At 32.4% G+C, this 26,871-nt stretch overlaps 1 protein-coding gene and 1 pseudogene across 1 annotated transcript; both read right to left on the bottom strand.

Moving 5' to 3' along the window:
- Nucleotides 1–24,013, bottom strand: part of LOC114411680 — a 42,832-nt pseudogene extending 18,819 nt beyond the window's left edge.
- LOC114415113 lies at nucleotides 12,355–13,639 on the bottom strand. The gene is made up of 2 exons (XM_028380036.1): nucleotides 13,621–13,639; nucleotides 12,355–12,695 (listed from the first exon to the last, which is right to left on the bottom strand). The coding sequence occupies exons 1-2, from the start codon at nucleotides 13,637–13,639 to the stop codon at nucleotides 12,355–12,357; spliced, it is 360 nt and encodes a 119-aa protein (XP_028235837.1).
- Nucleotides 24,014–26,871: the final 2,858 nt, after the last annotated feature.

The following is a 26,871-nucleotide window of genomic DNA, read 5'->3' as shown; positions in this document are numbered from 1 at the left end:
GAATTTGAGATGTCTAATCTTGGTGAACTATCATACTTCCTGGGTATTGAATTTGTTTCTACCAGTAAAGGGATTTTCATGCATCAAAAGAAGTATGCAGAAGACATCCTAAAGAGGTTCAATATGATGGATTGCAATTATGTTATCACACCAACTGAAACTGGAATTAAGCTGCAAATAGATGGGGACGAGAAAGAAGTTGATCCTACCTTGTACAAGCAAATTGTAGGCTCATTGAGGTACCTATGTAACACTAGACCTGATATTGCCTATTGTGTTGGGTTGATAAGCAGGTTTATGGAGAAACCAAAGACACCTCACTTCTTGGCAGCAAAGAGGATTTTGAGGTATGTGAAAGGAACATTGGATCTTGGCATTTTATATCCTTACAGTCAGAAGAATATAGAAGGAGAATTGTTTGGTTATAGAGATTCAGATTGGTGTGGTGATAAGGATGATAGGAAAAACACTACTGGTTATGTTTTCAAATTTGGAACATCACCAATCTCTTGGTGCTCAAAGAAGCAGAGTGTAGTTTCTTTGTCAACGTGTGAAGCAGAATATATTGTTGCTGCTATGGCAGCCAGTCAAGCTCTATGGCTGGAAGCTCTAATGGAAGAACTAAACTTGAGAAATTGCAGTCCTATGAGGTTGTTGATGGATAACAAATCAACAATTGATTTAGCTAAGCATCCTGTGGCACATGGCAGGAGTAAACATATTGAAACCAAGTTTTATTTCCTGCGTGATCAAGTGAGTAAGGAGAAGCTTGAATTGGAGTTTTGCAGGTCTGAAGATCAAGTTGCAGACATACTAACTAAGCCATTGAAGTCTATCAAGTTCATGGAATTGAGAGACAAGTTAGGAGTGACATCCTTGACAAATCTGAATTAAGGAGGGATGTTGATGTATGATGTAATTCAGTTAGTTAGTTAGTAGTTAGGAGTTAGTTAGTTTGACAGCTATGAAGGTTGTTGTAGTTACATGTGTAGTGTATATAAAAATAATAGTGATCATGAATGAGAAGAATGAGAGTGTGCAGAAGTTTTAATTCAGAATTCTAAGTTTCCTCTATTTTCTAAATCAATTGCTTCATCTTCTCTTATTCTCTAAGATAGAGTGAGTGAGTGCATAGTGTGAGTGTGTGTGAAGAGCTTTATTTGTTCCAACAGTTGTTTCAGGTAATGAGAACAAGCTCAATGTGAATGTTGGGTCATAGTTACCAGGTACAATGTTGACAAAGGAGGTGTTTCCCTTGTTTAGTAAAGAAATGGAGCACTTGTTGTGTGATGTGAACAATGTTGAAGAATGTTCTACAATTCAGGGGAAGATAGGGATTCTGAAGAATGATGATGCAATAAATGGGGTAATAGTGCCAGTGTCGAGGGGGAACTGTTGTAGAGATTGGAACCATTTTGTTTGCTAAGGTTGTTGGTAGGACACTTGCTAGTAGGTCGTTGCTTTCAACTAGAAGGCTCTTTCGCCGGATTGCCTGGCATCGACTGAGGCGGGTTTTTGTCTTCCTTTCATTATTATTTTTTACCTTGGTTATGTTTATCATATTAGATATGTCAAATTTTATGTGTAATTTTGTGAATGGGATCCAAGTGCTAGGTTCTTATGATTACTTTGTTTGAAACTTACAAAGCATAGATGCAACACAAGACATGAGTGTGACATGACACCAACAAAAGAAACTGCAAATTCTGAAAATTATAAGGCACAACATGGTTTGGATATAACACAAAAAGATGATATTAAGCTAACATAAAAACAAAAATCTTACATTACAATAAAAACATCAAGTTTCAATAGTCAACATTTTTCATTGTGAACACAATAAAATACTATCATTTATCTAGTTATAGTGTCTCATCCATATTAGCACACAAATTCAAAAATAAAGTAAAGAAATCGAAGGATTTAAGCTAGGTGTAGCTATCATTGGTATGGTAACCGTTTTGGTGTGTTCATGATTCCTAGGTTAGAAAGTATTATCAAATATTGATAGGGTAAGTGAATGTTACATCATTAACAACTATAGTTATACTCGGGAAATATATGTGATAACAAACTTGAAAGCAATGATCTTAAGTCAAATTATTGCTTTAGTCAATTTTAAAACCTACAAAATCAATTAATCTCTTATCTTGCTGATGAGATTTAAATCTTATGCTTTTAATGTTTTGGGCAGATAAAACAGCTTGGTGAACCTATAGAAGTTAGAATCACTAAGTGGAATACTAAGGGACTGCTGACAAGGATTGAGGTTTGTGCCATTGATTTGAATAATCATGTTCATGTATCATTTGAGTAAATAATTATCACTTCATGAATTTGGATATGCAGGGTTTGCGAGCTTTCCTACCTAAAGTCGAGCTTATGAGAAGAGTAAATAGCTTTACTGAGTTGAAAGAAAATGTGAGTTCCAACCCCGTAATTTTCCTCCAACCAAAAAATTATACACAATAAAATATTATTTTGGGACAACTAATTTACTTATATGCTTCCATGAGATTCTAGTACTCTATTATTGTATTATAGATCAACATATAACAATATTTACAACTTAATTGATGTTGATGGCGTTATTAGGCTCAATTAAAATCTTTTCTAGCTTTGGTTTCCTTGAGTGTGATTGGGAGAAGCCTCTATGAGCTATCCTATTAATTCATTGTTGGTTTTTAACTAAAACAATTATTTTTTCATGTTCGTATGCACGTACAAGTTATTCTAGTAGATGAAGTTGAAAACAATTTGATACATAGTGAAAGGGAAGCTTGGGTGAGTACTCAAATTTGTTTGTTTCCTTGGTTGTTGCCTCATTTGAATAGTCAATGTTGGAGTTTACCTTTTGTTTTCTCCTTTTTGTCTTTCAAAATCCCTACTTTGTAATTAATACGTTTGCAAGAAAAGCTAAATCTTCAGTAAGGAACACTTCTTAAAGGGACCGTAAGAAAGATCCTTTCTTACGGAGCCCAAATAAGGATAAGAGAAACAAATAGAAGGTGAGTGATATCTTGGATATAGATAGTTAACTCTTCATGCATCTATTTGACTGCTTGGTAAGTCATAACGTTATTCGACATATTCATGTAGGTGTAGTTCTTATTTCCAAGGGAAAAATTCCATCTTAGAGTATTGCTTAGATGCTTGCATGCTTCCAATTTCCCTGCTTTAATGTTGCCAATTGTGAAGGAAAGAAATGTTAATGCAAGTTTATCCTACTTATAGCTTACATAAAAGATAGAAACCAAACTAGATAATTCATGTACTATAACATAAGTGCTTTTTGTAGGTAAAACATACTTGTGAATCCCTTCAAAATAAAATCATGTAGACTTACATCAACTCTAATGAGATTAAATTGTCCAATTATTTCTATTAAACCATTTGGTGGATTGCCACTCTGTTTCCTTATCACTTTTATATTTTCCTCATTTCCTACCGTAATAGTATTCAGCACTGTTGACTTAAGTGAAGTACTATCATTAAAGTATTAAATTGAGTGTTAAGTGTTTTTCATTTTTCTTTACCAACATATTTTGTCATTCCCTTATGGTGGTATTATGAAACTTGTGTTGGACAAGTAACCTCAATAACTTAAGAGGGGGGATAAATTAAGTTATAAAATTTCTCGTTTAATTGACTTCTAAATTCCCTTTTAAATCTATATGTTAAGAATATTGAAGATGAAGATCAAAGTTATGTTAACATAATACTTCAAGTGTGCAAGATAAAGTAATCAAGATAAGGAAGAGAGAAATGCAAGCTCGGTTTATCCTGGTTCGGCCACTTCCTGTGTCTACGTCCAATCCTTAAACAACCCACTTGAGATTTTTACTAACTTTGTAAAAATCCCTTTTACAACTTCTGAGGGATCTCTTTCCCTTGTATTCAGGAAACTCACAATTCAAGAGACAAATAACCTCTTGATTTCAATAAGTCTTTAAAGAAAGTACAAATGTTTTTCTCTCTTTTAGAGAAGAAGATACAAGATGACGTTCTTAGAAAACTCCTTAATTGATTTGCAAGTATTTGATCAATGATTTGTTTTTGAGAGGATAAGACAATAAAGTTTTGAAAAACTCTAAATTTGAAATTTGAAACTTTTTGAAAAAGCTTTTTAAAATAATTTTGCTTCTGGTAATCGATTACAATTCTTGGTAATCAATTACCAGTGGAAAATGGCTTTTTCAGAAAATGTTAAAAATATTTTAAAATCAATTTAAAAACTATGTTGTAAGGTCAAACCTTTGCAATCACTAAGAAACTCTTTTAACAAAGATAGACTAAGACTTAGCTTTCTTCTTGATCTTTGTTTTCTTGGTCTTGATTTGGACTTGAAATAAAACTTGTGTTTCTTTTGTCTTGGCATCATCAAAACCTTCATACACATACATTCACAACTTGCTTATTGAACTCTAGATGTCATTTACTGCCTTAGTAAATAAGTTTCCATATCAAGTTTCTCATTACAAAGAAGAAATATACTTTAAATTCTTATGACCAGAAAGAAAAGGGGAAAAAGGACTAAATAAGTTTGTTTTTCCTGTTTATCTAGAGCTGGGGATCACTCATTTAAAAGGAGATTGCATCTTGGTGGACCATTGTTAAAGGAAAATATCGCAACCATGGTACTTGAGAGGTTAGGGTCAAATTCTATATGTTCTTATTCAAAAACCAAAAACAATCCCTTCTATGGACAAAGACATCCAATGTTGTAGCGTGGTGCAAAACTTATGTGTTAGTGACTTGCTTCTCTTAGGAAGAGCAACCACTGAAATGTATTTATCCATATAATGAAAATATCTAGTATATAATGTAAATATTTACTTTGATAATTTAAATATTAATAAGATAATTTTAATTCTTCGTATTTCATTTATTTATTTTGTGACACTTTATTGTTAATGGTGTAGTTACTTTTTTTCTAATAAATTAAAATTTAATTTTTATATATTTATAACTTAATTATATTTAAATAAAGATAAAATAATTTTAAGTTTATATTTTACTTTTAATATATTATAATCTGCGATTTTGTTTCCAAATACAAATACTATATTTTAAAATAATAAACCCCAATAAATTTAAACTATGCAATTTTAGTCCTTGTAATAACCCATGATGCTTGAAACATTTGTGTTTTATTTAGAGACTTTCTAAGACGGTTCATCAAAAAATCATCTTAGAAAGTTTACTTTCTAAAACGATTCTTTAAACAAATTGTCTTAGAAATATCAATTTTTTGACATTTAAAAATAAAAAATACATTCTAAGACGGTTTTGAAGATAACCGATATAGAAATCAAGATTCTATGACAGTTTAAAAATTGTTAAGGAGGGTGTTGACTTTCCATTTCGATAAATACAAAAATGATTGAAAATCATTATAAAAAGTCACAATGAACCGTCTATATGAAAGTGATTTTTGTAATAATGGTCATTTCTAAAAATCATGAATCCTGAAATTATGATTTTAGAAATTATTAAATTTGTTTTATTGATCATAAATATTATTATGATTTTTCTAGGAAAAAATATAATATAATATTTTTACCATAATCTTTAATTATTTATCACATTAAATAATTTAAAAAGAGTAATATGATATTTTTATTATGATAAAACTTATTTTTTAACTTAAAAAAAATAGATTCTCATCTTTTCCATGAGAATATTTTCATGAAAAGATAGTGAAAAAATAATTTTTGGTAATGTTATTTTTAAAAAAAATAAACCAAACATTAAAAAAACATTTTTAACATAAAATTTTGAGGAAACTAAAAAATTTTCTTGTACCAAATTTTCAGAAGACTATCAGGGTATTTCTTTTCCTTTTTTGTTAACTAATAATTGTATTTATTTAAATTCTACGAATTATATATTTAGCCAAATCCTATGAATTATTTACTTTATCAACAATAAATTTCTTTTTTTACCTGTACATTGTTCATGACAGAAAAACGGATAGTTAAGTTAGCGCGAAAAAATAGCTTATTTTAGTATATTACTATTTTAATATATATTTCTTTGATTAAATTAATATCTGAGTCAATGGAATTGAATTAGTCAATAAATTATCATGAGCAACAAAATATATTCAATATCATTTTCTTATTTTTAAAATACTATCTGAATCAATAGAATTAAACGTGTGAATAAATTATCTTGACCATCAAAATACATTTTATACCATTTTTATTTTTATTTTAAAATACTAATATGACTAATGTTTCATTTTTAACATTAAAGAACAAATATCATCATGTGATAAAATTCTATGGATAAAAATATAAGTTTAATGTTTATAAATTATAAAATAATTTTATATTATCATTTAAATTTTAATTTAAATTATTTTAAAATAATTATTTTTAAGAGTCAACAAATTTATTATATATTATAAGTTATGATTAGATGACTGTATAAATAGTGTATAATTTTTTTTTCTAAAATATTATAAAATAAAAAAGAGATGTTATAAAGATACACAAATATTCTCTTAGTTTTATACACAAATATTCTCTTAGTTTTTTTTTATTTTGGCTTAATTTTCTCTTTAGATTTTTGGTACAGTTTGACTTCATTATGCTGGAAATCTAAAATACCGCGCGTTATTCAATTAAAATATAACACGGTTTTTGGAACCAAAATGATTATGTATGTTTCGTATATAATATTTTTTTAAGTTTGTAGTCAAGGGTACCACCGTTAGCTAGGTTAGTATGTTTTTTCAGAGGAAGCTAGGTTAGTGTGTTATTAAAAGAACATCTATTAAAAAAAATAGTTCCTTAAATAAATATTAATACTTCAAGATTTCAGCTAGGGATACGGATACCCTACGAGAAAGAAAAACATATATGGTTCTTAGAAAAATTCTTGTGTATCCTATTTGTCTAACGAAAATTCTAATAAAAAACAATTTAATTTCAAACAGGTTAGTTGAGTACTTGAGTGAAACAAGATAGGTTCTTTAATTAATCTAACATATCATAAATTTAAGTTTATATTCCTGGTTGGAATTTTTAATAAACATTATAAAATACCAAATGAGCACCAAAACACATTATATCAGATTATCAAGAGGTTTTAAGGAATACCTAGATCCATAGAGCTTGATCAACACGCAGAAATATCTTACAACGGTCACGAACAATTGGTTTAATAACCTTCTTCAATTAAATCACCTTCTTCCTTATGGGACTTTCGTTTTCTCTTCAGATGGGGAGAGGAGAAACTGTTTCTTAATTTGGTGTCTTGGAGATCATAACCATGTCTTAGGTTTTAACTTATTAGGATTCCCATTATCTCTTAATGAACCAAACTGGTTTATGCTCATTAAGCCCATATCAATTTTCTGTTGGCAGTCTAATGAGCTCATTGAATTAGATCACTTTATATTGAACCCATCTAAATGTAAATAACTGATATAAATGTTATAATATAATATGTAGCCCATATTAATTAATTAGGAATTATAAAATTCCTAACAATCTTCCACTTGGGCTTCATATTAACCTTAGACATTTATATCAGTAAATTCTTTAGGCGTACAACCGTATGTTATTTACTTTTAGACTCCTTTTATACAATTTGGTGCATCTCATATAGCAACAGGAAACCACTGCAGTTTTTATCACAATTCAGTGTAACTAAGCCACAATGATCACCACTGTTACTCATACTCGATGACATAGATCAAATATGGATAAGCGGCATGAAAATTACATACAATGTGATCTTAATAATGTTTATTTCCAACTAGTCCAAACTTTATTCTTTATAGAGATCAATCCAAAGAGCAATACAAATATTGCACACAAAACAAACTCAGAATAGAATGATAAACATCAACTTTATTTCTGTAGAAAACCCAAACAATACAAATATCTAGAAAACATAAGATATAAAACATAAATGGGACTTCCACTAAACTAAGGTATTGTTAGGAACTACACCCATATGAGCAGTGTGCTCATGAAAAACTCTAGGTACCAAACCTTTAGTAAGTGGGTCAGCTAGCATGGAATCAATTTTATATGTTCTATGGAAATCTGCCTATTTTGAACTCTTTCCTTCACAACCGGAAACTTGATGTCAATGAATTTTGACTTGGTTGTAGTCTTATTATTGTTGGAGTAAAGAACTGTAGAGTTATTGTCACAATAAATTTTCAATGGTCTTTCAATGTCATCGACCACATGCAAACTAGTGACAAAGTTTCGCAGTCATATCCCGTGATTAGATGCCTCAAAAAAGGCAATGAACTACACAGTCATGGTTGAAGAAGCTACAAGAGTCTGTTTAGCATACTTCCAAGAGATAGCTCCTCCAGCCAACATATATATGTATCCAGAAGTGGAGCGTTTGCTGTCTTGACATCCAGCAAAATCAGAGTCTGAGTACCCAATGATCTCCAAATTTTCAGACTTCTGATAAGTGAGCATGTAGCCTTTTGTTCTCTTCAAGTAACGCATTACGCATTTCATTGCCTTCCAATGTTGCAATCTAGGATTACTCAAGTATCTGCCCAGAACTCCTACGACAAATGCTATGTCGGGACAAGTACAAACTTGAGCATACATCAGACTTTCTACTGCTGACGCATAGGGAATCTTCTGCATCTTAGTTCTTTCAAGGTCATTATTGGGGCATTGTTTAAGACTGAATTTGTCTCCTTTAGCTATTGGGGTATCCCTTGGTTTACTATCTTTCATGCTGAATCTATCAAGTACTTTATCAATATAGCTCTTTTGTGACAACCTTAGGATACCTTGAGAGCAGTCTCGTAGTATCTTAATACCTAACACAAAAGAAGCTTCCCTAAGATCTTTCATTTCAAAAAATTTCGTTAGAAATCTCTTGGTCTCCTGTAAGAAGCCTATATCTCGACTAGCAAGCAGTATATCATCGACATATAATACCAAGAATATGTATTTACTCCCACTGAACTTATGATATACACAATCATCAACTACATTTGTCTCGAAACCATATGAGGTAATGACTTGATAAAACTTGTAATACCATTGACGGGAAGCCTGTTTGAGACCATAGATGGATTTCTTTAGTTTGCATACCATGGACTTTAAGTCACCTAACACAAAGTTCTATGGTTGCACCATATAAATCGTTTCTTCAATGTCACCATTTAGAAACACAGTCTTGGCATCCATCTGATGTAGCTCTAAGTCAAAATGAACTACCAGTGCCATTATAGTTCTAAAAGAATCCTTTGAAGATACTGGAGAAAAGGTTTCTTTATAGTCAATGTCTTCCTTCTGGGTAAAGCCTTTAGCAAATAGATGAGCCTTATATCTCTTGATATTACCCTTTGAATCCTTCTTGGTTTTAAATATCAATTTACAACCAATAGGTTTCACACCTTCAGGCAATTTGACTAGATCCTAAACTTCATTGTCTTTCATAGACTTCATCTCATCCTTCATGGCGTCAATCCATTTTTGAGAGTTAGAACTGCGCATAGCTTGACAGAAGTTGATTGGATCATCCTCTGTTAAACCAATTCCATCATTATGTTCTTGGAGAAATATAATATAATCATTTGAGATTGCACTTCTCCTTTCTCTAATGGATCTCCTTAATGGCACTTCTTGAGGTTGTTGAGGTTGCTCTAAAGGTACTTGAGGGAGAACCTCATTGTTGTCTTGTTCTAGAACAATGTCAATAGTTTGAACATTGTCTTCTATTACTGGAGTTGTGTCTTGAACAATAATAGGTACAAGGACTTGATCATTGTAAATAACAGGTTCTTCTTCAAAGACAATATTCCTTATGTTCTCTTCCTTCCCAAACTCAACTTCCTCAAGAAACACTACTAAAAAAAGGTTTTTTTACGATGCACCTTCAAGGTCAGTGGCATTATAAACATCGTAGTAGGCTGCACGGTGGCATTTATGTAAATATTTAACTTCTACAACGACATTTGATTGCTACACTGTCTTAGCTACACTGTCTTAGTTGCTTAAGCGGTGACATTTTTGTAATTAGGAACTTTGTCAACAAAGACGGTGCTAGAAAAGACCGTCTTTGAACACTACTTTTCCACCACATTTTTGGAAAGCACTATCGTAGACTTGCTCGTGATTTAGTCACGTGAAACCAGTTGGCTTGTGCCCTCACTCACTACTGGACTACTTTGACCCTCCTTGAGCTCACCGTCTCCTCCATAGCTATCTTCCACACTTCCTTGCCCCATCGTCGAACATCTTTGGCCGCCGTTCAGTTGCCGTCGTCACTGTAGTGTAGGTAGGTCAGTCTCTCATTTTCCCTATTTCATTGTTACATTATTGTGCCTTCAAAGGTTGCTAATATTGAACGAAGAAGCATCACTTTTCAAGATGTTAAAAAGCCTCCATTAGGGTATGAATCCTCAAAACTCCAACATTTCCCTAAAGGCCTTTGTGGCCATGGAGTTTATGTTACTCTTCAAAACATTTCACGAAAAAAAAAAAAAACTTTACTGGTTATAAGCGAGTTTTGTAGCCCTTTAGTGACTTCTCATTAATAGTGTTCAGTGACTTCTCATTAATAGTGTTTAGGTCGTGCTTGTAATTTTGTTTTTAATTAATGTGGATATAAAACCATATTATTGTTTCTTTGCAGGGAAATATCATTGCTAACAACTGCCCCCCTTTGAGGAAGTCGGAGATTGAATACTATGCTATGTTGGCAAAGGTTGGAGTTCATCATTACTATTAACATCTTGAAAATAATAAGTCGAAGTTCATAATTAATTAAGTAAGTTATTGTTAACTACTTTACTTGGCACCCTATTAAGGATGTAAACTTCGATCTTTAAGGCTTCTTCCCAAAGTAACTCTGGCAAAGAAGAATGACTAATCATACTTTTCACCATATCCTTAAGAGTTCAGTTTCTTCGTTCTGCTACACCTTTCATGCTAGGTTTTCCCGGCATAGTGTATTGCGAAATAATTCCACACTCTTTGAGGAAAAGCGAAAAGGTCCTAGACGTTGTTCGCCTGATCCATCATATCTGTCATAGTACTCACCACCACGGTCAGATTTGACAGCCTTAATTTTTTTCCAAGTTGAAGTTCAACCTCAACCTTGAAAGTTTTAAAAATGTCTAGGGATTGGGACTTCTCATGTATCAAATATAGGTAATCGTATCTAGAGTAGTCATCTATGAACGTAATGAAATATTGTTGTCCATTTCAAGAAGTTGTAGGAAAAAGACCACAAATGTTTGTATGCACTAGTTCTAAGACATCTTTAGCTCTTTCAGCACCTAATTTTCTTATGTTTGTTCATTTTCCCTTTATGCATTCAACACAGACCTCAAAGCCCGATAAATCCAAAGGGTTAAGAATTTCATCCAACACAAGTATATGAATTCTCTGTTTAGAGATATGGCCTAAATGCTTATGCCATAAGGTGGCTGAATTCTCATTCAACTTTCATTTTGTACCACGTGAACTTATTTGCAGTATTTCATTATAGGAACTAACAACATCAAGCATGTAAAGATTATCAATTAAAGAACCAGAACCAACCATATTTGAATTTTGGTAGAGACTAACTTTATTATTTCCAAATGAACAAGAAAATCCAAATTTGTCCAAACTAGAAACAGAAATCAAATTTCGTCTAAAAGACGGTACAATAAAAGTCTCAAATAATTCCAAATAAAATCCAATTTTTAACTGTAATCTAAAAGTTCCAATAGCTTCCACTGCAACCTTCTTGCCATTACCCACAAAGATGAACCTTTCATCATCACTTGGCGGTCGGCTCCACAGGCAACCCTACATAGTCATACTTATGTGAGTAATAACACCAGAATCTACCTACCAAGTATCTTTAGGTACAAAAGCCAAATTAACTTCAGAACAAACTAGAGTAAGAAATTTACTTTTCTTCACACGCCATACGACATACTTGGGATACTCTTTCTTTATGTGTCCCGACTTCTTGCAGAAGTAACAGGTAAATTCCTCATCCTTCTTTTGTTTCTTTTGCTGAGAAGTCCTTTCCGTAGCACCCTTAGTCTTCTTCCTTTTCTTATTCTGAGAGGTCGAAGTCAAGTGAGCACTTTCAGTCCTATCTCTCTACACTCTTTCCTCCTCTTGCACACAGTGAGATATAAGCTCATTGAGGGACCATTTTTTCTTTTGAGTGTTATAGATCACTTTGAATTGCCCAAAGTGTGCAGGAAGTAAGATCAAAACCAAGTGCACGAGGAGGTTTTTACCAAGCTCTAACTTAAGTGACTTGATTTTCGATGCGAGATTGGACATCTCCATAATGTACTCCCTTATGTTCCCTTTGCCTTTATACTTCAAGGAGATAAGTTTAGCCAAAAGGTTACTCGTCTCCGTTTTTTTCATTTTTGGCAAAGTATTGCTCAATTTCCTTAAGGAATTTCTTTGCACTTTGACCCTCAGAAATAGAGCCCCAAAACGCTTCTGGAATAGAGCGCTTCATGATCATAAGGCACATTCGGTTGGACTGATCCCACTTCTCAATTTTTACCTCATTAGAGGTTTCCGAAGTGGAAATGGGTCGTTCCATCCTCAATGCCAAGTCCAAATCCATACAGCCAAGAACAATTTCTAAGGCGTCCTTCCAGACCTTAAAATTTGTCTCATTCAGCATTGGGATAGAATTCACTTGGGCAGTAACATTTGCAGCACTGACAATATTAACTAAAGAGAGAACAAAAATTATTAACATGTTCACAAATAATCAAGCAAGTCATATAAAGTATATATAACAAGACATGCAAATATTCTCATAACAGATCCATCACAAGATACCTAGCACAACATTAATTCTAGTCTTTGAACAGAGAAATTAATTTGTAGTTGGTACTCTCAATGCAATGATCAAATATTGACAATTAGTTCTGTCAAATAATAGCCTTTCTTTGGGCGACTATTGTTCTCATGAAAAAAAAAACTTTATAATTGTCTCATATTTATCATCGCAAGTATGTTATTATTTGGCCAAATTGTATCTTCCTTTGGGCCGAGCGCAATTCGCATAAATAATTCCATACTAACATCCGTGCAATTTAATTAAATCAATTTACACAATAGAGCTTGATCAACATGCAGCGAAATCTTACAGTGGTCACGAACAATTAGTTTAATGATCTTCCTCAACCAAATTACCTTCTTCCTTATGGGACCTTCGTTTTCTCTTCAGATGGGGAGAGGAGAAACTATTTCTTGATTTGGTGTCTTGGGAACCATAACCATGCCTTAGGTTTTAACCTATTAGGATTTCTATTATCCCTTAATGGGCCAAACTGGTTTTCGTTCATTAAGCCCATATCAATTTTCTGTTGACAGTCTAATGGGCTCATTCAATTATATCACTTTATATTGAACTCATCTAAATGCAAATAACTGATATAAATGTTATAATATAATATGTAGTGCATATTAATTAATTAGGAATTGTAAAATTCCTAACATTCCTCTCTTTGAGGTGACCGTAATTTTTTATTTTTCCCATAAAAATAGAAAATTTTAAAATTTGCAAAAATATGACTGTAAATAAACTATTCAATGACATACTTACGTATATTGATATTTGTTATTTTATTACAAACAAATTAATGCAAACCATGGAAGGTCACAGTCATGGCCGCGTATAGGAGTGGGAATAGGCCAGGCCAGGCCAGGCCAGGCCAGGCTTTGAAAGGCCTGAGCCTAGCCTACGATGAATCTTTAAGGTCTGAGCCTGACCTATAGCCTATCAAAGACTTTTATTTTGGCTCGGCCTGACCTTTTTAAAAGCCTTCTTCACAATATATATTTTATGGAGTAGGAACGTAATAGGAAAGTTAAAGAAAAAGAAAAGTCAATCAAAATAATGAGGAATATAAAAGGGCACACGACTCACACCTAAATTGTAATTAAAGTCCTTGATTATAGAAATAGAAGTTATGGAGCAGTAATGTGTAATCAAAGTCTGATAGTTTTAAAAAAAATTAATTGTATCCAAAAAATAATATTATATATTGGTACCCCCAAAAAATAATATAAGTGTATATATATATATATATATATATATATATATATATATATATATATATATATATATATATATATATAGGCCGGCCCATCAGGCTTATAAGGCTTTTTAATAAGCCTAAGTCTGGTTTATTTAATTTAATAGGCTTTTAAAAAAGTCTAAGCCTAACTTTTTAATTAAATAGGCCAGTTCAGGCCAGGCTTTATGTAGGTCAGGTCGTAGGCCCCTGTAGGCCGGCCTGGCCTATTCCCACCCCTAGCCGCGTAGCAATACTTTGAGTTGCTAATGCGTGTACATCTGGTATGCATCAGAAGAGTGACGAGACTTTTGCCTACTTTAAATGAGCAATTTTTCACACATATATAATCCAAAAAGAGAGCTTGTAAGTGTATTTAAATGGAAAATCGTAAAGAACTTTTGATTGTCGTATAACATAATATTTAGTATAGAATCCAAACTAGTTTGATCATATAATAATTTGAGATATAATATATATTAACTTACATATATTATATGTTTATGTTTTTAGATAAACATCCATTGGACACCATTCTAATTTAAAATTAAATATGCACTACATGATTAATTCATTTGCAATTATGTGTTTTTTTTTCCTCAAATATGTATGTGTTCTCTTTCATGTTTCAAAGACTACAATATTATTGTAATATTTAGGCGAATGGGAAATTTCATGATTATAAAAATATATATAGGGCATGTATATTAAGTGCATGTAGCCAAAGACAATGTTGCTAACTAATTAAGAGCTCGTGTCCCTTGAACAACTTCGTAAGATGGCTTGGCCACTTCTTTCTCATAATAACCCATGCGTTTGTATTGAAAAATAAGAGTGAATGATTGAATTTGTGTCCTAAGTAACAAGCTAGGACATAACTAGATATTAAGTCAATATTCTTGTTAATCTTACCTACCAAATGAAGAAATAATTCATATGATCAAGAACTAAACAAAGGAATACTATATGATATGAAATACATTAAGATACCAATGGAACTACTTATCCAGACTACTCTGCACAAAGGCTTTCCTATTTCTTGTCCCTAGTTAGTTTAGCTATTATCACATCAATAAGTTAACATGTTAGTTTAAAATGTCATTCGTGTGTGTTATATAATTGTCTCTTGCCTCTTTTTTTATTATTTAGGACATATATTCTTCATCATACAAAATGGTTGTCATTATTGTTGAAAAATTAAATAAAATAAAAGGTAACACTACTAAAAAAAAGTTATTCAATGATGGTTGTTAGGGGTCTTCAAAGCCAGTTTTTAACCGTCTTAGAAAACTCTATTGTGGTAGGTCAATTGATTTGACGACAATCGTGATTGTCATTGTATACGAGAGTGTCTATGACGATTATTATACAGTATTGTCTTAAAATTAGTTTTTAATTAAAAAAAGAATAAATGAAACGACACATGATTTTAAGACGGTTTGAGTCAAAAACCGTCTTAGTATACTTAAAAAAAATTAAAAAATAAAGACAATAGTCATTTTATTCAAAGACGGTCTTGGTTAATACCGATCTTTATAACTGCACTTTCTAAGACGGTTTGCCGCCAAAAACCATCTTAGAATTTATTTAAGAGAAAACCGTCTTTGAAAGTTATGTGTTTCTAACACGGTTAACGATAGAACTGTCTTAGATTCCATTTTTTTTCCTCTACGAAATTTGAATGCTTCTTTCATAAGGTTGTCGATCAACCTTATACAACAAGATAATTATGTGCATTAGCTCATTTCTTTAGACACAAAATGTTGTATGATAATCACTTAAAAGTTGAATTACAAAAACAAAAATGAATATGCTATAGAAATTTATAAAAGTAAAACCTATATCAAGATTTAAACAATAATTATTTTGGACAAACTACATGTTTTGAAATTTATCCAAATTTAAACAATAATTGAACAATAAATATTTTTGACAAACTGCATACATATTGACAAGACTCCAAACACACAACACCACCAATCAATTGAAGAAACTTTAAGATGCCACTAGAGAAGAAAAAAAGATGAGTAACCCAATCACCATGCATCAAAAGTTTGACAATCCCCACCTCTCTAAGTTTTATCACTCTATCTCCTATGTTCATAATACCTTAGCAAATTGTTGAAGGACTTAGATCAGGTACTTTACATGGTTCCAAGACCAGCTGTTGGTATTGTGTACTAGCTCATCTACTCTAGGAGGTTTGGTAAAATATATGCAAAAAAATGATTAAGCTTTAGCCACAACCACATAGGAGACAGAAAAAATAGCTTTAAGGTTGTCTAGAACTCCTTTTGGTTGGTTTCCTTTGCAGTGGATTGGGCTGCCTGGAATTGAATGGCATTTTTTTTTGCAGATCTCTAAGCCTTTGAAACAATTCTAGGAATGCTGGCCGACAAGCTGGATCACGGGTAGGAATAGACAAATTTATAACTCAACAAAAGATTTTGGTAAATCCACCACATCATGGTTTCAACATTAATGAGTAAAGCGACTTCAAAGGCTGCAGAAAAATAGTTGTGATCAACAATTTGCATATAAAACAAAAGGGCTTAATCCATATAATTTTTTGTCATTTTATTTCCTATAAATGTTTTATAGTTTTAGTGTGGCATTATTTATGGATGATGTGACAAACATCTAGGGGACAATAGGTCTGTTGTATGTTAAATAATAAGGAATAAAATGAATATCTTTCAATATAAGAAAGACCTATATGAGTCCTGATTTTTGGACACCTTATAATTTTGAACTGTAGAAGCAAGCTTCATGATGATGAATCAAGTTGATTCAAGTAGTTTTGATGATGAAAAAGATGATGACAAAAAGCCCAAAGAATGATTTCAAGATTGAGTCAACAAGTTCAAGATCAAGTTTAATTTCAAGCTTCAAGAGAAGAAATCAAGAAGATTCAAGAATCAAGAGAAATTTGATTTCAAGATTCAAGAAAAGAAATCAAGAAGTCTTCACAAGGGAAGTATTGAAAAGATTTTTCAAAAAACAAACATAACACAATTTTGTTTTTCAAAAGAGTTTTTCTCAAATTTTCTAAGTTACCAGAGTTTTTACTCTCTGGTAATCGATTACCAATTTACTTAATCGATTACCAGTGGCAAAGTTTGATTTCAAAAAAAATTTAACTGAATTTGCAACGTTCCAATTGATTTCAAAATGGTGTAATTGATTACAAGATATTGGTAATCGATTACCAGTGTATCTGAATGTTGAATTCAAAATCAATTGTCAAGAGTCATATCCTTTCATAAAAAGCTTTGTGTAATCGATTACCAATGACAATTTTTGAATAAAAATCAAGAGATGTAACTCTTCCAATGGTTTTCAGGTTTTTCTCAAGGTTATAACTCTTCCAATGGTTTTTCTTGACCAGACATGAAGAGTGTATAAAAGTAAGACCTTGACTTGCATTTCAATAAATTTTTCACATATTCTTTTACAACTTTTGAATATCTTCTTCTTCTTCTTCTTCCTTTGCCAAAAGCTTTCAAAGTTTTCTGGTTTCCAAACCTTGTTAACAAAAGTTTGTTATTCATCTTTTTTATTCTCTTCTCCCTTTGCCAAAAAGAATTTGACAAAGACTAACCACCTGAATTCTTTTTGTGTCTCTCTTCTCCCTTTTCCAAAAGAACAAAGGACTAACCGCCTGAATTCTTTTGTGTCTCTCTTCTCCCTTTGCCAAAAAGAATTCGCCAAGGACTAACCGCCTGAATTCTTTTTGTGTCTCTCTTCTCATTTTCCAAAAGAACGAAGGACTAACCGCCTGAATTCTTTTGTGTCTCCCTTCTCCCTTTTCAAAGAATTCAAAACGACACAGTCTGAGAATTCTTTTGATTCTTCCCTTTCCCTTAAACACAAGATTTCAAAGGACTAACCGCCTAAGATATCTTTTGTTTCCCCTTCACAAAGTTTCAAAGGACTAACCACCTGAGAACTTTGTCTTAACACATTGGAAGGTACATCTTTTGTGGTACAAGTAGAGGGTACATCTACTTGGGTTGTTGTAACTGAGAACAAGAGAGGGTACATCTCTATTGGATCAGTTCAAGTGGAGGGTACATCCACTTGGTTGTTCAAAGAGAACAAAGGTGGGTACATCCCTTGTGGATCTTTGCTTGTAAAGGTTTTTACAAGGTTGAAAGAAATCTCAAGGACCGCAGGTCGCTTGGGGACTGGATGTAGGCACGGGTTGTTACCGAATCAGTATAAAACGCTTGTGTTTGTCTTCTTCTTCCCTACACTCTTTAATTTCCACTGTGCACTTTAATTATCGGTTTTACTTTTGGTTAAGTTTCTATTTTTGTTCTTTACTTTCTTAACATTATAGTAAAAGCTTAATTGAATCTAGTAACATTAAGAAAGATAGATTTTTAATTAGTAAAGGTTTAATTAATAATTAATTCAATCCTCCCTTCTTAATTATTCCGAGGCCACTTGATTCAACATGAACAACCTATCAACACCTCTCATTTCTCTTCCTATGATATCATATCACCTATCATACCTATATTTTTATATGTTTTTTACTCTCTTTGTAGGTGTTAACTAGAATTTGGGGTGTCCACAAATATTTTTTCTATTAAAATATCAAGTAGCAAATGCAACAACCCAAAGTCAACATTCACACAAAAAAAAACAAACCAAAGTCAACTATGCAACGACGAATTTGTTATTCACTTTAAACAACGAAAAATATAATATAGGCTACATCAAGTACGTTCCCTAGTATTAATTAAAAGTCCAAATGAATCCAGCTTGATGAAACAACAAGTTATATTAAGAATTTTAAGGAATTAGGGTAAGCTGGCCAACTTTTGGGGCACACGTGACTTGTATGTTTGTTTCAGTGATAAAATTCATGCTTGGATATTCGAAGCTATTTATTGGATTGGGGATTGGGATGCAAAAGTTTAACAGAGATAAGAATACACACCTATGCCAACAACTCTCAATTATAGAAGCCCACCGTGGATCAACATTTTTTGGAATTTCTAGCCGTTGATTCATGAATCCTACAATTCCAATAACCTGCAACATTTTTAGAGGAACAGTTGTTCATATATGCACCCACAGTGATCATATTCCATAGTTCCATAAAAAAAATCTTCATGTCATATAAAAGCTTGCAGTCACCATGGTATTTAATAGCATAGAATAAGTGTAACTCAAAAACAAAATAAACTGCACACGAAAGGCACAATTTAAACACCCAACTTGCACCCTCTATGGTATTATAGTTCACTTTGAAGCACTAGAATGACAAATAACATAAAAAAGCAAATTCTTGACCAAGATAAAAGCACACTTTGCAGTGGATTTCTATTCATTAGGCTTTACTATCATTTGAAGTTGCACATGAATATATTTTCAAAGGTTTATCTACACATGAAAGTAATAGCTGCATGGAGTTGAGATTATCCCAAGGTATCTTTTCAGTTACAATTTCTCCATAATATTACTCCAAAGCCGTAATAAGGTGAGATGTAATATGTTCCCAAGAAGTAGCAAATACAGATATTTGAAGTTTGAAATTTGTTTAAAAATGATGAGAGAAAGAGTAGTTGAGAGCATAGGTTGAACATACTTCTCATGAAAGGGTTCATTACGAAGAACTTCTGGTGCCATCCATTGAGGGTACAAAGAAAAATAATGCAAGAATCAGTAAAATGTTTCAAACATATACAATATATTACAGTCACAAGGAGAAAAAAACAAGACGAGCCTACCGTGCCCTTTCCTATCTTAGTTGTGAGAAATGTTTCAAGCTTAAGACGAGAAAGACCAAAATCACCAACCTGTTCATTTAACACGTGATTAAGATATTATCTAGTTGAGCAGAAAAAATGCTACAAATCTGATAGCAATCAAGGATAGACGTCCAAACCAACATTGTACGATAAATAGAAAAGTCACCAGTGGCTAACCTTCACAGTCCAGTTCTTATCAACCCTATCTGATTAAGTTTATAGGTTGTGCTATAATATAACTATCCTTAACTTAATTGAACACTGGAGTTTACTGTCTTTATCTATCTACCATGACAGTAGTCCTTCCATGAGGAATTATTGTATAATCCGAGACCACCATGTGTCCAAAGTCTCAATCAATCCCCATGTGACATGCTGTCAAGTTTTTCATTTTATGAAATAGTTAATAAAACTCAGTTACGAGTCATGGAGATTGGCATTCCTCTCCTCCCTTTCTTCAAACCAAACAGTCCATAAAGAAAGGTCATACTAACCATATGTCATATGATCAAAGTTTATTCTTTCAGCAGCACCATATTTTGATATTTAATTAAGAACAAAATAAAAGATGAAGAAACATAGCTTGATGTAAAGTGTACTAATTACTACTATTTAGAGTAATACCAATATTGTTGTCCAACACCCAAACTATGCTTTCATGCTTTTGGAAGTAATATGAATATAGCATAATCAGAACACGTCTATTGTGGAAATGTGAATTCAATGCCAAATAGAGCGTGGACTGAACTGCATCAGTATTAACTACTAAGGTATGGTTGTATGGGAGTGTACTATTTTCAAAATTCAAACCAATTAAATTTGCATACAAGCTTCTATTTTTATTATACCACTAGTATTATATTATCATAAAATAAGTACTTTTGGGGAACACATGTAAAGATTAATAAAGAAATAAAATAATAAACATTAAAATTAAAGGAAAGATTACCAAACTCTGTATTCTAATGACTAAGACATGCAACAAGATGGGGCAAAAAGTGGAGGCATTTCCATGACTAAGACATCCATTATAATAGGAGCCAATGTTACATCCCATGACACTAAAATAAGGGGGAGATATTACTTTAGTATGATACAAAAATATTGTTATAATTCCCAATTAAATAGATCAAGTAAAAACTATGGAGTATAGACGATGGATCCTTGCTTAGACTTATTTAAGAGGTAATAAAAGAGACTATACTACGAGTACATACTCACAAGATCTGTTAAATGTGAGCCTATTGCAACAAGTAGGCTTGTTGGTGCTCGTTGTCAATCAGAATTTAGTTCCTGCAAAAAAACAACCCGTGTCAATCCAGTAAAGCATGAGCAGTAACATACCAAATCTGGTGAAGCCATCACCTAGAAAATCCTAAGATGACCATAATATCAAGAAAATAACAAATTAGTGATTAAGGGATTCTAACTCAGTTGGTTGAGTAGATGCGTGAGAGTTATTGTAAACATTCCGGTAGGTATCTTTAGTTCTTATGGATAAAAAAATGTGAAACCTTTGGTTGATAGTAAACTAAAGCACTTATTCTCTGTTTGAAAATTGATTTGATCATAAAAAATTTCTCAAGATATTTTTTTACGAAATTTTGTTATGATATCTATAATAATCTCCAGTTTAATTAGGTGGATAGTTGAGCAAATAGACATAACAAGAGTTTAGAAGAATCGAGAATAGACAAGCAACAACCTAGTTGCGTGCTGGCTAGCTGTTAGCATGCAAATGCACAATTTCTCTCGAGCTCTCCATATTTCATCTCAATATATTCCTAACACGTGATTTTCATCCCCTTCAAACATGGTATACATGTGTTGGATCTATCCGTGACATATATACTGGGGGTGGTTTATATTTAAAATAATTTTATTTCAAAAGAGACAATTTTCTCAACAAAAAAATTGAAAAATCAAATGCGGAGAGATGAAATATCCTAGAAGGATGCTCGCATGGCTTACTAAAGTCATTTGATGACTATATATATTCTCTACCCCTGTCTTGTGCTGATTTCGCCACTCTGCATTGGCAATTATGTTTCTGTTTCAAGAAAACACATATTGTGTTCTATATTGGACCACAGATTGAAGCAGCATAGTGCAGTGGCCATTAAAAAATAGGGTAAGAAAAGAGAAATTAGGGAATAGAATGGGCCAACAAGGTTGAGTAGCACACAGTAACTTTAATACATGAATTCAAAAGCTTGTCAAATTGAAACAAATGCTTGTACAAATGAAAGGACCATATAAAGGGTAAAACAGATTTAAAAATTGAAACTACATCCTAAAATATAACGCTAAAGCACTGACCAATTATGTTTATTTATAAGGTGGCCTTATAGTCTTACACCAAACCAAAAAACTTGTGCATCAAAAATACAAAAAAAAATTCCTCAAATTGTTGCTTCCAAGGTTTTCTTTTGTTTTGAACTCCCTATGAACCCGAAAACACAAAAGCTACTATTGCGGAACCACATTGTTTATAACATTCTAGCACATCAAATACATAGGGTAGGACTTAGGTGTTTCAATCAGCAATTTCTCTACATAAAATAATTTTTTTTTTATTAATTATCTTTCTCCAAAGTAACTTACTGAACAAACCATACCCTATGTGACAACATAAAAGTACAGCCACGAAACAATTTCAAAAATCCATATAGTAGCAATTTCATTTGCTGACATCACAAGGAAGTATTAACATTGCTGGGCTATACTATTTTTCACTCTTTTGTTGATCCTATCCTATTCTAAGTACGTGATGTGTTGAGGTGGTGATGATGAGTTGATAAAAAAGAAGGGTATGTTATGTTGTCATTATATAAATAGCCTTAGTGCATGCACTTCAAACACCTTGGTCCTCTAAAACATTTTATGCTCCCAAGGTTCTCTATGCTAGTTCTATACACCATGAACCTTGAAAATTGTCACTGTCTAAGCACCATAAGAAGCAATAGCAGTTTGAGTTGGTCAAGTTATGAGAGAATTGGCTACGATCCCATTGTATGTGTCAACAAATTTGTGACCAAATTGAAGATGGGAAGCTGGAAAGCATTGTGAAGGAAGATCAAGAGAGAAAGAAAAAGATTCTTTAGAACTACAACATTGTGATTTGGCTGTCGTTTACAGCTAATTTTGGTGGCAAAAAGCAACATCCAGCCACATGTCACAGCCCTTGGTAGAGCGATAGGGTGCTGCCACTCCTTCTGAGGCCTAACAGAACCTACACCACTGATCATCTCATTCTTTTCAATATAGCACCATTCTTGCAATTCAAGTTACAAGTACATAACTTGATTTTAATTTATGGAAGAAGTTACATTCATTTTGCCTTCTTATTTCTTCTACTAAAAGTGTTAACAACTTTGTCCAAACCAGGACTTGACAAAAAATACATTCAGGTCCCCTATCTACCACAATAGCATTGGGGTATTCATATTAATCTGTAAGAGGCACGTTTCCCTAACTTTGGCTTGGATTGGATTCAAACATATCCAAGTTGAAATCGTTTGCAAATCTAGATATCATATTACATGTTTCATAACAGAATGTATTTTATGGCAGCTTGTTAAGGGAATGTTTTTTGTTTTCACATAGTTTATTGGATTTCCAACAAACTATTTCTCGATAGAAAATGGATAATGGTACAATATGGTTTAGTAAAATCTTGCATTAGTGAAGAAACAAAGATAACAATCAAGGTTAATTTCAGTAGATATCCTTTACCCCTAACTAGGACCACAAATGGTCTCTATCGGTTCAAAACCCCATTTTCAACAAATACCCTCATATGAACAGATCGAGAGGAAAAGATAGAATATGGAAACTTACGAAGGCAAGGCGACACACGGGAGACGCTATCAGGGCACCACCACAGCTGACTGACGAAACGACGGACACTAGGGAGTGCACCACCACAGCTAAGGACGGGGGACCTACTGGACGAAGGCACGATAGAAGGCATGATGGAAGGCACGAGGGAGGGCATGACAATGGAGGTAACAGAATGAAGTAATGGATGAAGGCACGAGGGATGGCACGAGCGACGAAGTTCTGATGGCGGGCACGAGCTGAGATGAAAGACAAAACTAGTTACTGCCAATTTTGTAAATTGGAAACGATGACTGTTTTCTTAAAAAATGTCATCGTTTTCGTTGCCTCTATTTACAAATATAGCCACCGCGTCATATACAACGACAATTGTTAGTAAAATGTCGTCGTTTTTAGGTACCATTATTTTTTATATTGCCACCGCGTCAAATACAAAGACGATTTTGGCGTAAACGTCATGGTTTTTTAATTGTATATTTACAAATACTGCCATCACGTCATATTGGATGACGATCCCCAACAATCATTGTCGTATTGACATCGTCGAATAGCTTCTTTTTAGTAGTAGAACTATTGCATGTGATTTACATTTACCCAAAGCTAAATGTGAAAGCATATAATAAATTGATATGAATGTTATAAGTTGTCCAGTGATAAACTTAATTGTTACTTATATTTTCTTTTCAATATCCCTTCTTTCATAAGCCGAGATCAAAAAAGAAAAAGATAAGAGGATCGATGTGGTAAAAAACTTATCAGAGTCTTTAACAAAATTATCAAATTAATTATTTTCATGCATAAGAATATTAAATTATCTAGTATAAAATATTAAAAAAATCATCTTAAACCTCTTCTTTTCTTTTTTATTGTAATTTTGAATTATTTTCCTATTATAATTTTTGGATTATTATACAACAAGTTCTCTTAAAAGTTAGAAAGTAATTCAAAAGATGTATTTAAAGATTTGCTTATTCTAATATATGTTTGTCCATATATACAAACTTAGGAATTCAACTTTTAGTTGTATGCTTAAAAATATATATATATATATATATATATATATATATATATATAATTATTTGCCAATTTTATAATTATTTGCCAATCATACTATATTATGACACTTTAATTTGTAAAATTATTTCTATTCGTATACATTTTAAAAATTTATAAAGGAGTGCTAGCAAAACATGTTTTTTATTAATTAAAATTTCCTGAAAGTTACAAACACTACCGGAAAATGGACTTTTTATGACGGTTAAATCGGGCATTTAATGGCAATTTTGAACCGTCGTGTAAACGGACATCGTAAAATACCAAAAAAATATTACGTCAGTTGCGAAAAACACGTGGATGTATTGACATATAATTATTTTAATTTAATGAATGGTTTTAAAATGAAGTCTTATTTATACTATGCGTTAAATACTTAAAAAAAATATTCATCGCATTTTTACTATGCTCAAATTAAATTGTTGACTACTAATAAAACAAAACAAAAAAAACCTAAATTCAAGACTGTTCATATAGAGATTACTTATGTTGGGCACCAAAAAATTCTCAACTCATTCTTTCACTAATCAATTGAGTATAATAATTATAGATTACAGTATTTGCTAAACTAAATATATAGCTTCAAGTTGCATATTGTATATTCAGATTTAATTAATTGGTTATGTATAAATGCAACAAAAGAGAAGAAAAAAAAACATATTATCAGAATTTCTACATGAATAATTTGATGTTGATATATATATATATATATATATATATCTTCAAACAATTTCTTAGTAAGGCTGATAAAAAATTGATGTTTTCCACATTTAGAGTAGACAAATTGATTATTTTTCTCAGTAAAAAAACCACCAAATATACAAGAAAATTGAAGATGTTTTCCATATATATCTTCAAAATCAAACTTTCTTGCTAGTTACAATCACCCAATTTCAAGGAGACATCTATCAATGACTAGTAATCTACCAATTTCAAGGACCCAGTTTTTCTGAACAAAGTAAGTCTTGAAAAAGAAAATGTCATTAACTATCAATGACTAGTAATCTAGCCTTCTAAGAACTGAAAAAATAGCAGTGCTCTATCATAGTATGCCGGCAGGTAGCATGAAACAAAATCTCTCACCTGGAGAAGGCAAACCATGGAAATTCTTAACTTCAATCATTAAAAGGTAGATGTTACTCCATTATTTAACACAAAGATACATCGTCATCATTCATCATTTCATCACACTTAAAACATAAATCCATGTGAGCAACAAACCTCATCATCTATCATTCCAAGGTTGCCTGTCTCCCTCATGGCAATCTCAGCCTGCATATTCAAATAGCTCAATACATGGATGCTACAACCAGGTTTAGAACACAGTTTGTAATTTTTGAAAGAGGATGTTAAAAAAACCTACCTATAAGCGCCATTGGAAGACACAATTTGGGTTATTAATCTTGATGACTATCCAAGACTTTATGTATTTGTCCCAAGCATCATAGTAAGCTTCAAGGTTTTTATTTACAGCTTCTAGCTAAAAAATAAACACAAATTGTTATATCTGTGTGCAAAATCACAATTCACTAGCAATTTCTCCCTTAAAAGAAAAGGGTAAAGAGTTTGCATAGTCAGCCCTTCAGTATCATAAACTCCATGTGTATGATCTTGAGAAAGAAAAAACTAATTCTAACCTGGGGATCAACAACCTTTACTGTGTCAACTGGAAGGGGCTTCAAACCAAGCATCCTTACTTTATCATATCTTGATAACTTCAATTTCATACCTGGACACTTTTCAAATAATAAGAAATTAGAAAAACAAAAAACAATATAACAAGGAGAAAACAAAACTAAATACAAAGAACCACCACCTTCTCTTGTCAATTTGGTTAAAGCTGCTAGAGTTTGAACAGAAAAAGCAAGATCGTGACTTCCTGCATTTCCACGCAACTAGAAGGAAACAAAATCTGGCAATAATATTTTAGTTTCCATAAACGATAATGTCCCTAGATAATGTACTGTTTATCCCTTAGCTTATAGGGGAATAATTACCTCAAGAAGGGCATTTCCTGGATTAGCTTCTCTTAGTTTATTCTACAGTCCAAACATAATTTGCCATGCCAAAGAAACAGGAGCAAGATAAGCTACAACAATCAAGACAAATATAAATAGCAACTAGGAATTGTCCTGTCGACTTACTCGCACATGCACTTGACAAAAAAAG

The sequence above is a fragment of the Glycine soja genome, chromosome 1 (genome assembly GCF_004193775.1).
Source record: "Glycine soja cultivar W05 chromosome 1, ASM419377v2, whole genome shotgun sequence".
Classification (NCBI taxonomy): Eukaryota; Viridiplantae; Streptophyta; class Magnoliopsida; order Fabales; family Fabaceae; genus Glycine; species Glycine soja.
Note: the sequence above shows the minus strand (reverse complement) of the source record. Positions and strands in the feature narration are given on the sequence as shown.